Below are 12,484 nucleotides of genomic sequence, written 5' to 3' on the forward strand. Positions count from 1 at the left end.
TTCTTTCCTAATACATTCACTGGTTTTCAAATAGTGTTCCGAATGCTAGAGTCCCTTGAAAGATTGTCACGGGTTACTCAATGAAAGCCAGCTTGACTTACCAACCATCTTCTAAAATGTGATGCTACTGAGATGTGTTGGGTGTAATCTAGCATAAATTATCTATAGAAATGAAGCGGTGCTGAGGCTCAAAAGACCCGGCCAGTGGCCTATACGAACTACACACCCTAGAACCCCAGTATCCTCTGCAATGTGCAGGGGTTTCCTGGCAAGTGGTTAGCAGCCCCTTGGCAGGGAAATTAACATGGAAAGGCTTCTTTGAAGCAATAAAATCTGAAGACCTCTAAATAAAGTGTTTGAGAAAGAAAAAGTGTGGTTTCCTTGGGGTGGTAACCCAACGTGGAGAAATACTGGGAAATTACTGTTGCTTTTGTTTCTTACTATCTTCTTGCAGGACTGAAAAAGGCATAATGATACAGATTATACAACAAAAGCCACAACAATCTGGGCTGGCTGGGCAGAAAACAAATCCCATAAGACAATGCTACAGGGACAGGATATGTTTTCCTAAGAGAAGATTAACCAGGGAAGGCAGGGTTATAGGAGGTTAACAAGTTCAAAGATTTTTAAAATGTTCCAGTAAAAGGGAGAATTATTATTCACCCATATCCTCTGGTGTGAGGAAAAAAATATCACTATACATAAATCTATAGTGAGTGAACATTCAGAATACTGAGAGTGCAATTTTAAGCAGAGTTATGCTATTCTAAGGCCACTGAAGTCAGTGGACTTATAAGGGTGTAATTCTGTTTAGGAGGGCACTGTAAGTGCATAAACATCCCAGCTAAAAAACGACAGTACAGAGCTGGAGCGGGTACAGAAAACAGAAGAAAAATAATCAACAGATTTGGGGCAGCTCAAATACAAAGCAAATCTTTGAAGGCTGGAACTTCTTATTTAGAACCCCCATCCCCAAATATTATTAAGGATGATTATGGCATAAAAAGATGTGTGGTGTAAAGAGAGTGAACATAATCTAATCTCCCTCTCTACGATTCAGAGCCATCCAATGAAACTGGGTGGCAGTATATTCAAAATAAAACATTTCTATACACTGGATATCGTTGACTCATGACATTCATTATTACAATACTTAATGATGGTCATTAGCTTAGATTGCTTTAAAGAGGATTAGAGAACTTCAAGGAGGGCAGGTTGTTAAGGACTATTAACCATAATAACTAAAAATTGAGTCTTCGTGTACAGAGATAGTTGAACGCTGATTATCAGATTCTGGAGACAAAAAACAATTCCCCCCCAACCCCTCCCCCCAAAACCTGTGAAGGGTTATATCTTGCATGCCTTGTTTATGAAATATCTAGGGTGATCTGACAGGTCATAAGGGTGCTACAGAATACTTCAGAAATAGAATAAGCTGCCAGAGTCTCTTTCTTTGGAGGTTTTCAAAATAAGGATAGACAGGCATCTGTCTGCTATGGTTTAAATATGAAAAACTTCATATCCGAAGAGAATGGACTGTGAGCAGTGAGAGCCAGCCATGTCTGCAATTCAATGACAAATGAGTTACATTTCTTCAGATTCAACAGCAACACTGAAAAGAGTCACGAGTCTTTTGTAACTTACATTCAATTAAACTTAAAAGAGCTAGTATTCATGACACATTTCTCCTACTGCACACTTTTTGAAAAGTGTGAAGCGGTATCTCACAGTCCCTCAGGTATTGTGGTAAAAAGTTATCATTTTGTCTATTTTTAAAAAAATGTGAGAACCTTGATGTGACCACTAATACCAATGGTAATGCTGTAATTGACAAGTGACAAAAGAATTACTAAAGGTTCTGTTGGTGCAGCCATCATTGCTATGCAAGCTTTTCCCCCTAATACTATAACTATTCTTGTGACTTTGCTACTCGGAGAAGACAGCATTCTGACTAGTTACAGCAGTGTAAGGGCAGAGAGGTGGCCATTTCAGGCGGGACCACAGGATTGCCTGACAGGTATCTTTGCTTGTCATGGATATTGATCAGAATATGGATTTAATTGCCTCTTTACTTAGTTCCTCTCCTGTTCTTTCAGTTACAGCTGTATTTTCTCATATCTCTCTTTAATTGCAACTGAAGCAAGGACATATGTAGCCAGAGAAAGTGACCAATTAATTTATTTACATCCCCACTCTTCCATGGCAGGTGACATTCAGTCAGTCACTCTCTCAGCCTAACCTACCTCACAGGGTGGCTGTGAGGATAAAATAGAGGAGAGGAGAATGATGTGAGCCATTTCGGTGAGAAAGGTGGGATATAAACAATCTAAATACATAAATAAGCTGGATAATGTCCATAAAAATGAAATGAATCATAACGTGGATCAGGGGTCCCCAACGTGGTGCCCATGGGCACCATTGTGCTCACCGACACCTTTCTTAGCGCCCGCCAAGCAGCTTTATAAAGTGGGTGGGGCCAGGTGGGGCTTTTGCCCAGCAAGGCTTCTGATTGGTCATTGTACATATTTAACAACATTGGTTTGGCAGCAGCTACCACCACAGCACAAAATGTGTGACTCAAGGAAAGCTTCGGCAGACATTCTGTGGCTCCGCCCATCCCGCTGTGTCAAAATTCCAAAGATGCCCACAGGCTCCGAAAGGTTGGGGACCCCTGACGTAAATGACCTCAAGGCCATGCCTTGTGGCTAGTGGTGACTAAATGAAAAGGCCTGCTAACGACAGCAGCATCACAAACTTCCTCTTATGACTGACTAATTGATTATAACTGCTTATGAACATTCTTTGAATTTCCAATAGCATATTGTTCCAAGTGAATTTTGTCTCTGTTCATTTTAGAAATATCCACCATCATTCCTAGATCATTTTAGCTACCACCATTTAATAAAACTTCCCTAATTCCATTCCATAGATCAAATCAAGCCTGAACTGACCCTAGAAGCTAAAATGACTAAACTGAGGCTATTGTATTTTGGTCACGTCATGAGATGACAAGAGTCACTGGAAAAGACAGTCATGCTAGGAAAAGTTGAGGGCAGCAGGAAAAGAGGAAGACCCAACAAGAGATGGATTGACTCAATAAAGGAAGCCACAGCCTTCAATTTGCAAGATCTGAGCAAGGCTGTCAAAGACAGGACATTTTGGAGGACTTTCATTCATAGGGTCGCCATGAGTCGGAAGCAACTTGACGGCACTTAACACACACACAATTCCATTTTGTTTTTCTGTTGCCTGTTTGTTTTTAAAGAAGTTACCAGTTTCTTATCTACTCTGAAACTGAAATCTACCTGCACTGTCACTTCATATTACTCATATCACCTTGAAGATAAAATGGGGATTAACATTTTGGGCACAGAAATTTAGGGAACAAAAAAGATGACTGATACCATTAACAAGAACAAATGCTCAAAACTGGAAGTGAGCACCACTATCACAACATGTATAAAAACCACAGTATTGCACATTATTATGTTTTCAGAGCCTACATAATTCCCTGATGTGTCCTGTTTATAAAAAAGATCTAGTTGATTTAGTAATATCTGAAACAATTTATTATACAAGAATCCAAGATTACATTTCACTGAATTGTTACCAATGATGTGCACACAAAAGTGAAAACAGATCCAAAATTTTGTTCATGGACAAGTTAGCCTTCTCCAAATCTAAATGGTTAGCCAAGCCAGTATGGTACAGAGGTTTGAATGTGGGACTAAAGCTTGGGAAAGCCGCATCCAAATCTCTATTTAGCCATGAACCTCACTCTCAGACTAATCTATCTTGCAGGGTTGTTGCAAGGATTTAATTGCATAAGGAGTTTTAATTGCATAAGCCACTCTGAGCTTCTCGGAGGATCAATGGGATAAAAATGTGATGGATAGATAGGCACTATGTCAAAAATAAGATGGATTCAACAATGTGTCTTGCACTTGGTTCATAAAAATAAGACACCATTTACAGATCTTGAGGGCCATCTCTCACCCACAGCTATCAGGTAGCATGTGAAATTTTCCACACCAGATATGTATTGTAATCTCCCCTTCTCAGGCAGTCCAAGTTTCATTGGAAGCAGTGAACTTATTTTGATGACTTCTAATATTTGTGAGAAAGCTATCCGTTCTCAACAGATGATACTGCAAGATACAATGGGAATTTTTCCACAGCAGCTTCTCAAGGACACAGTCAAAAGTTTTTAGCATCATTGGCATAATGTGATCCAACCTATCAAGATAATGGTGGATCTTCTAGGTCTTATCATCATACCCACATTGTCTCTGTGTGATGACCAGTAAAATGAACGGATACTGTATCTGAGATATACCAAGATAAGCAGAGTTTGGCTGTTCACAAAGGGAAAATTACTTTTAGTATTTGGTTCCTTTTCACTTGCTTCTCTTCTATTCCTCAGTGAAGAGAAACGTGCGTGGTCATGATTTATCAGCCTTTCATTTGGGGATTATCCCATTTTTACCAGAACAGGAAAAGGGCAAACTAAATCCTTATATGTAGAGTTGTGAATGGCACAGATCCTGCTTCTGTGCCTCGTGGAGTTGTATTATCGCCCAGAAATGGGTTATGTACGTGGGAGGAAGGGGTAGAAGAGAACTCCATTATAAGGACTTAGTTTCAAGTAATCTACATTTGCTTGTCATGAGCAGATTGAAAACTTCTATTCAGTACAAAGTTCATTTTAAATCTAATTTAAGCTTCTTTCCCACATACTTGGGAGCCAGGAATGAGGCCACTCTCTTTTTTATCTTGCATAAGAGAGATCAAGTAGATATTACATACTTGGACTTTCAATAATCTTTTGACAAGGCCCTTCAGCCAAAGGTTCCTTTAAAAAAATCCTTTGATGCTGTATAAAAGAGAACACCCTATTGTGAATTAGCAACTGATTAATAGTAAGTGTTTAGGCATTAATTGCCAGTAGAGAGAAATGCTCCGGTATCTCCCTTGGAATTTGAGGGGATGAAAGACAACCTAGAGAGGAGATGGAAATCAAGTCCACTCCTTCATAACCTTCCTGGCTATTCGACTATCCCCAAATAAACCTTCTCTTAGATCACAGTGAACTTACCGCAAACATAGATTGAATGATATGATAGGAAGTCCCAGCTATCAAATGTTTTACTCACCAACTTTCCAAAGCATAGCTATTGGTTTAAACAGAGGAGATGTTGAAAGATCTAGAATAGATCTTCACGATGACTTCTAAAACTAAATTTCAGCCACGTATGGCTCCAGTTTGGATCGGGAAGGGAGAAAAGGGTTAATCCTTCCACTTTTGCAGGTTTTACTATCAAAACAACACACACAAAGCACTCTTAGCCTAGGAAAGGGGTAAAAGACAGGCTAACCATTTGTGGCTAACCATTTGTGACATGTTGATAAACTCTCTTCTAAGTGACGAAAACTCTCTGCTTTTCTGTGATAATGGCTATTGATCTTATTAAGTACGTTTTTAGTAAGGCATTTCATAAAGTTTCCCGTGATGTTTTGATTGGCAAGTTGGAGGGCTATAGGTTAGATTTTAGGATGGTTAGATGGAATTGCTTGGATAATCATACCCAGAGTGGTAGTTAATGGCTCCTTGTCTGATTGGAGGGTAGAATCCAGCAGGTTCCACATGGCTCAGTTTTGGGCCCAATGTTATAAATTTTTTTATCAACAATCTAGATGAGGGTGTGAAGGCACTACTGTATTAGTAGTGTATTAAGTACCATCAAGTCGCTTCCAACTCATGGTGACCCTATGAATCAATGTCCTCCAAAATGTCCTATCTTTGACAGCCTTGCTCAGATCTTGCAAATTGAGGGCTGTGGCTTCCTTCATTGACACCAAATCAGGTGGGATAGCAAACTCTTTGGAAGATAGAGATTAAAATACAGACTTGGATACACTGGGGAAATGGGCAGATGTGAACAAGATGAGATTTAATAGAGTTAAATGTAAGGTTTTGCAACTGGATAGCAAAAATATTGTGCACATATAATGGATGGGAGATACTCTTCTGGATAGTAGCATGTGTGAACAGGATTTGGGGGGTTTGGTGGACTGCAAATTAAGTATGAGTAGCCATTGTGACGGGCAGCAAAGAAGGAACATTTGTTCGTAGCGTGTGTCAACAGATGCATAGTGTCTAAGACAAAAGATATGATAGTACTGCTATATACTGCACTAGTCAGACCCCATTTGGAGTACTGTGTCCAGTTCTGAAGTCTTATTATAAGAATACAGAATCCCAAATTGATAGGAATCACCTATATCTGCAGTTGTTGTTGTTGTTGTTGTTGTTGTTTTACTTTACATAAGTAAGAAATAGGAGTATACTGCTTGATACCAGCAGGAAAAGCTATACTTCTACTGCCCAACCCAGAAATGCCAAGCCATTGTCTACTTATATACATTTCTACTTATAAAGGAACTCCTATGATACAGTAATAATCTCAACATATACCAATGTATAGAGAAAAGTAAACTGACACTACTTATATGAACCAGAACAAATGAACATAAGACAAGCCAACACACAAAAACATGAAGAACCCGGATAACACACTGCCATAAATATAAAACATCCTGAAGCTTTCTCGTACCAGTATGGGTGTGTGCACATATAATATTAAAACAGGAACTGCAGTACACTCTTCTCCCATTAGCAATTTTTTTCTTACTTGCCTGGTCAATGTAAATGGCTGGTGTATATAATCAGCAAATGTAACACTAGTTCAGCCATCAGTGCTACCCCTTAGCTAATGTTCCAAGTAGAAAATTAATTTTTTAATTTTTCAAATGGCCCCTTTCAATGTTGATTTGTCACATATTTTAAAAGCAGAAGCCATTCAAAAGTCCTTCAGTCATGAACTGCACTGTGGAATGTTAAAGGTATCTGCAATCTCATAAAGTCACGACTAAAAGTGTTGATTCTTATTAGTGGTGTGCATTCAGATACTCCCAAGCCGAAAATATATCTGAAAAAAAAACCCTATCAGTATTTTTCAGGTACATTCAGCATCCCAAATATATTCAGGAAATTTTCTGGATTTAAAAAAAATGATATGAAAAATCCCAGAAGTAGTCAGGATTTACCGGGAAGATTAGGAGCCAGTGTTCGCAGGCTCCCAGGAACTGTTTTTTCTCCCCCTCCCCTTTGGCTTTGCGTTGGAGGGGTTCTAAGGGCTTGCCAGGCTGCTTGGGTCAATTTCAAGTGTCTCTGTCAGTCTCAGCTACCTAAGGGAGGAGGTGAGCTCCCCCTCACTGGCGGTCTTTAAGCAGAGACTGGACAAGCACTTGTCAGGGATGCTCTAGGTTGATCCTGCATTAAGCAGGGGGTTGGACTAGATGACCTGCATTGCCCCTTCCAACTCTACAATTCTATAAGAGGTTGTTTTCTTTGCCAGTGTTGTTTTTTGTTTCCTTCACTTGCAACCCCCTCCCCAATTGGTTCTGCTGTCTGTGATTCTCTGGTTTGACATTAGTCCTGTTGAGCTTGCACTGATACAGTGACTGGGTACTGATAAGCATCTGCACATTGCAATTGGTTCTGCTGGGCTTGCAAAAGTGCCCCTTCAATTTCCACTGCAGAGATTCTCCTGTTTGACATTAGTCCTGTTAAGCTGGTGCTGCTAAAGCGGCACTGGGTTCTACTGGGCTTTGGCACATTGCCACTGGCCCTATTGGGCTTGCGAAATAGCCCCCCCCCCCCATTCACTCAATCTCACAAGGGAAACGAGGGACGGCAATGAGGGAGGGAGGGAACACCCAAACAGTAGGATATTACAAACAAACAGACAAAAAACACAAATCGATAAGGAGCTACGGTAGAAAACCTGAAAGGCTAACTTAAGCTGAGCAAGCACAGAGCTGTGCTTACGACCTGCGTACCCTTCTGAGGCAGGACGGAACTGGGGTTTTGCAGGCTATTTCCCACCAGGGGGAGACAGGAAGTCAAAAGAATTGGTCCTGCCTACCCGATGATGGAAGGAAATAACCCACAAATCAAGACGCTGGAGCCTCAGTAGGAGAATAGCCCCCCACCCCCACCTGGAGTTTCCACTACAGAGATTCTCTGGTTTGATTTTGGTTCCGTATGGCTCTGCTGCGATTTTGGTGCCTGTACCTTTAACCCCACCGCCACCACCTGGAAAGTTTCCTCATAGGGAATACCGGACCCCAAACAATTGGAATCCCCCCCCCAAACAACCCAAATCTAAATATCTTATCAGTATTGGAATTTGGGGATGCCAATATTTTTCAGACCCAATATACCAGAATCCAAAAAATATCTTTTTTGTGCACAACCCCTAACTCTTACCTTTAAGGCCATAAATTACTTGGGACTAGGGTTGTGGAAGAACTACCTCCCCCTTACTCTCCACCATGCTTGTCACAGGGCTAAGTTCTTTTGTCATATCTTTTACTAAAACTCTTACTTGGGGTTCCCAATGTAGCTGGAAGAGACTGACAATGGCTAATGTACATTCTAGAGGACGAGCAGGTAACTTTCCTGGTACCACAGCTAGGAAAATTGCGCTGAAGCATTACCGTCGTGTCCTCTGCCTTCCTTGTAGATCTTACAAGTGTCTGCTCTGCTGACTTAATTTGCTGTGTGTGTCTCTGCATTATCTAGAGAAACAGAACTACTAGATCTGTTTCCTCCCCTCTTCCTGGCTACTGCACGCAACATTAACCACATAATACTGGTATGAACAAGTCTTAAGATCAAGGCCTGAGTCATCTGTATCCCCTTTTTATTTTTGTAACATCCACATGCCGATAAGTTTGTGTGAACTTGAAAGCATACACACTGTTGTTGTTTTGTCTTTTTTTTTGTTTGCACCAAGTTTGTATTTATTTAGAATGAAATCAGAAACACTGAAACCAGGATAGTAAATGCTTTTGGAAAACAGTTTATTCAGGAATCAGAATTTGGAATATTTTCCAAAATACCTTTTACGCGATCTCTACGAAAGAAATCTACATACATACAATAGGAAATCAAGCTTGTTGCAATGGTTGTTAAATAGTTACTTTCACTAATATATACAGAAAAAGATGCCACAAAATGATCTTGTTTACACCTGGAATGATTGCTCCTGCCTTTGCTAGGCATTCTTCACATCCTTTAACCAGTTCTGCAACGTGAAGGCTCAGTAATAATTCCTTTATACGCCTCTTTTGTAAGTCAAAAATCAAACTCTTGTAGGGTCTAGAAGTAGCCTTTGGAGTTTCACAGTTGTGGCAGTTTATCCACAGGGGTGTCAAATTTGAAATCTGCTGGGAACAGATCTGGAGCTCTAGGGTAGATCAGTCTATAGGACTGTCTGATGGTCACATCAGCTACACCAGCAATGTTACCAATTTCTTTCTGTGTCCTCTTCTCTGCAGAAGCTTGTGAAGCCATATAAATAGCTGCGGCTGCTACCGAAAGGGGACTCCTCCCAGGGACCAAGTCTAACTCCACAGCTTTACGCGCAATATGTGTTGCTGCCATCTGGACTTGCTTAGGAAGACCCAGGTTTGAACAAAACCTGGACATGAAATCTCCGGTTGTGATCAAATCCACACTTGTTTCCAGGGCCTTCAAAATGAGCTTGAAGCATCAGCCTATTTCCTTTTTGGAAATTCTGGAGACAGCGCATATTTCTTTAAATGTCAGTGGAACACCCTCCTGTCTGCAGGCAATATAGAGACAAGCAGAGGCAATGGCATTGTTACTTCTTCCCTTTAGGCTCTTCTGTTCATACACTTGCTTGAATAAATTATTTGTTTGATCAACTATATTTCGGGGGAGGTTGTTCCTGTCTGCCATGCTAGCGATTTCTTTAAAAGCATTCATCATGGCACGGTCAGAGCTGCTCATTGTCCTGCGGTTTTGATACTTAGAATTCCCAAATTCGTCAAAACTAGCTGTACCTGTGCCCTTGCCAATCATTGTAGTCAAATCTCCATCACTTAACAGTGGATTCTGGGTATCTCCAACTCGAGATGGGTCTTTGGTTGCTTTGTCATTGCTGAACGTTCGCCATTCTGACCCTACATCTATAACTCTGTCACCTACTACTAGTCCGCATTCTGGGCAGATCATATCTCCAGCTCTGTAATCTTCCACCAAAATAGAATCGGGATGGTTTGGACATGTCACTCGTGGAAGCACATCCAAGCGGCTTGTCAAAGCCATCTTTCTTCCTCTTCACGGTGGCGTCCGCCCAGGGTTCGTTGTTTTGTCATTTTGATTGGTCTTAATAAAAGGTCTTATATAGACTGTGTTTTTGGTTTTGGATTTTGATTCTGAACCAACAAAGCTGTAAACTTCTTTCTACATGATTAACTGTATCCTGGGCTTTTGAACACTTGAAGTATTCCTTAGACCTTGTTGTGGTATTATTTTGGCCCTGATTCTATAAGGTTGTCCACCTATTGGTATATCCTGACATTATCCAAGAAGTTTTCATTCCCCTTTATGATCCACTAGTACATGTACCTGGAAAGAAGCTTCAGTGTGACTTACTTCCAAGAAAATGCAGTTAGATTGCTCTGTTACAATAGTATAAAGGGAGAAAGGTTTGTAGAGCAGATGAGGAGTTGGTTTTTATATGCCGACTTTCTCTACCACTTAAGGGAGACTCAAAGCGGCTTACAATCTCCTTCCCCTCCCCACAACAAACACCCTGTGAGGTAGGTGGGAATGAGAGAGATCGAGGAGAACTGTGACTGGCCCAAGGTCACACAGATGGCTTCGCGTGTAGGAGTGGGGAAACCAGATTAGCGTCTGCCGCTGATGTGGAGGAGCCATCTGCTTGATTTCTGAACATAAAATCCTGGGCATGTTGCATGTTGAAACCTCTTCTGTGTGAAAGAGGTGGCTGCTAAAGTGATCTCGTGAAGTACACTCTTAGCATTGGGGATTTACACTTTTAAGTTTGGAATTTAGAAACGCCTTTGATATAGTGTTGAAAGCTGATTGAGCATCAGTCACCTCTTCGGAAGCAAGACTTTGACAGGAGCTATTTATTATCCAGTTTCTATACCAGATTGTTATGCCTGTGTGGGGGGCCAGCATGGTGTAGTGGTTAAGAGCGGTGGTTTGGACTCTGATCTGGAGAACCGGGTTTGATTCCCCACTTCTCTTTCCCCATCAGATAAAGTCAGTATCTTATCTCATGTATAGATGATACAAATGTTTTACTGGCATATGCCGTACTAATAAATCTGATTCTGATAAAGTCAGTATCAGGGATACATTTACAATAAAGAATAGGAACTTCAAACGCACAATCATTACATCGTAAATATTTCAGTAAGACTTACTTGAGGGATAAGGATCATCTGAAAAAAAAAATGATTTAAACTTTTATTAGTCCTTACCAAAACCCTCACCAGGATAGTTTTGCTTGTATCAAATTATCATATTATTGCTGCATCTAAAGAAGCATGTGTAGGGTTCCATTCACAGACCTTTCCCACTTTCTCCTATCATTTGTAACCCTCCAAACTACCCCAAAGACTACTCCTAGACATTGGGGGACCCTCAAAAACAGCACAATATGCAGTGTGCTGGGATCTGATTTCTTGAAACCTTGTCTGTCATCACCTGGAAATAGTACTCTGGATCAACTAGCACTCCAGCCTGTGATACAGCTCGAACGTGAAGACCTGGAACATAGGCAGCTGCCTGTTGATAACTCAGTATTTGGAAATGTTCTTTTTAATAAACTGTCCATCAATATTTTACTTCAGATATATTTTAATGGTTAAGGAAAGGGATACAGGAGAGTGGGGGACAGTTAGATGATGATTATGAAATAATTAAAATGCATTCATTAAAAACTGAGAGCCAGTGTGATATAGCGGTGAATGTGTCTAGACTAGGACCTGGGAAACCCTACTCATGCCATGGAAGCTTGCTGGGTGACCTTGGGCCAGTCACATATTCTCAGCCATGACTCTGGCTAGTAGCCCATTCTACCACGGCATCTGAAGATCGCGAGGCCATCATTATACCAAGTTTGCAAAGGATGCCATTGAATTATCAACCTGAACTGAATGTGACACCACCTAGCCCCGATATGAGGGCCTCCTTACAAGATGTGTTCAAGCCTGCTTCAGACTCCTCATTAAGAGAAGGAAATCATACGAGGATTTTAGAATGACAACCACAGCCCTGGGGCATCATCAGAATAATTTCTTGGAACATTGCTGGCTGGACAGCCAGGAAAACTGACCCCACCTTTATGGAATATTTATCCTCATTCGACATTGTTTTGTTTCAGGAGACATGGTCCTTGGTTCCAATGACAGCGAATGGATTCTCCCTGTTTGAACTATATGCCCTGCCTCCGGAGAGAAGGGGCAGAACCAAGGGAGGCCTTGCTATTCTCGCGTCCTTGAAGCTCCAGGCCATGGCAAAAGAGCTTGAAACCTATGACTCTGGCTAGTAGTTGGATGGGAGACCTCCAAGGAACAC

The 12,484-nt window shown here is 41.0% G+C and overlaps 1 protein-coding gene across 1 annotated transcript; it reads right to left on the bottom strand.

The window, feature by feature from the left end:
* Nucleotides 1-8,914: 8,914 nt before the first annotated feature.
* Nucleotides 8,915-10,225, bottom strand: LOC130477570 (transcription initiation factor IIB-like). The gene is given in 1 exon segment (XM_056849576.1): nt 8,915-10,225. A coding segment is annotated over 1 exon segment (951 nt). The 5' UTR covers nt 10,199-10,225; the 3' UTR covers nt 8,915-9,247.
* Nucleotides 10,226-12,484: the final 2,259 nt, after the last annotated feature.

This window comes from Euleptes europaea, chromosome 5 (genome assembly GCF_029931775.1).
Source record: "Euleptes europaea isolate rEulEur1 chromosome 5, rEulEur1.hap1, whole genome shotgun sequence".
NCBI classification, from domain to species: domain Eukaryota; kingdom Metazoa; phylum Chordata; class Lepidosauria; order Squamata; family Sphaerodactylidae; genus Euleptes; species Euleptes europaea.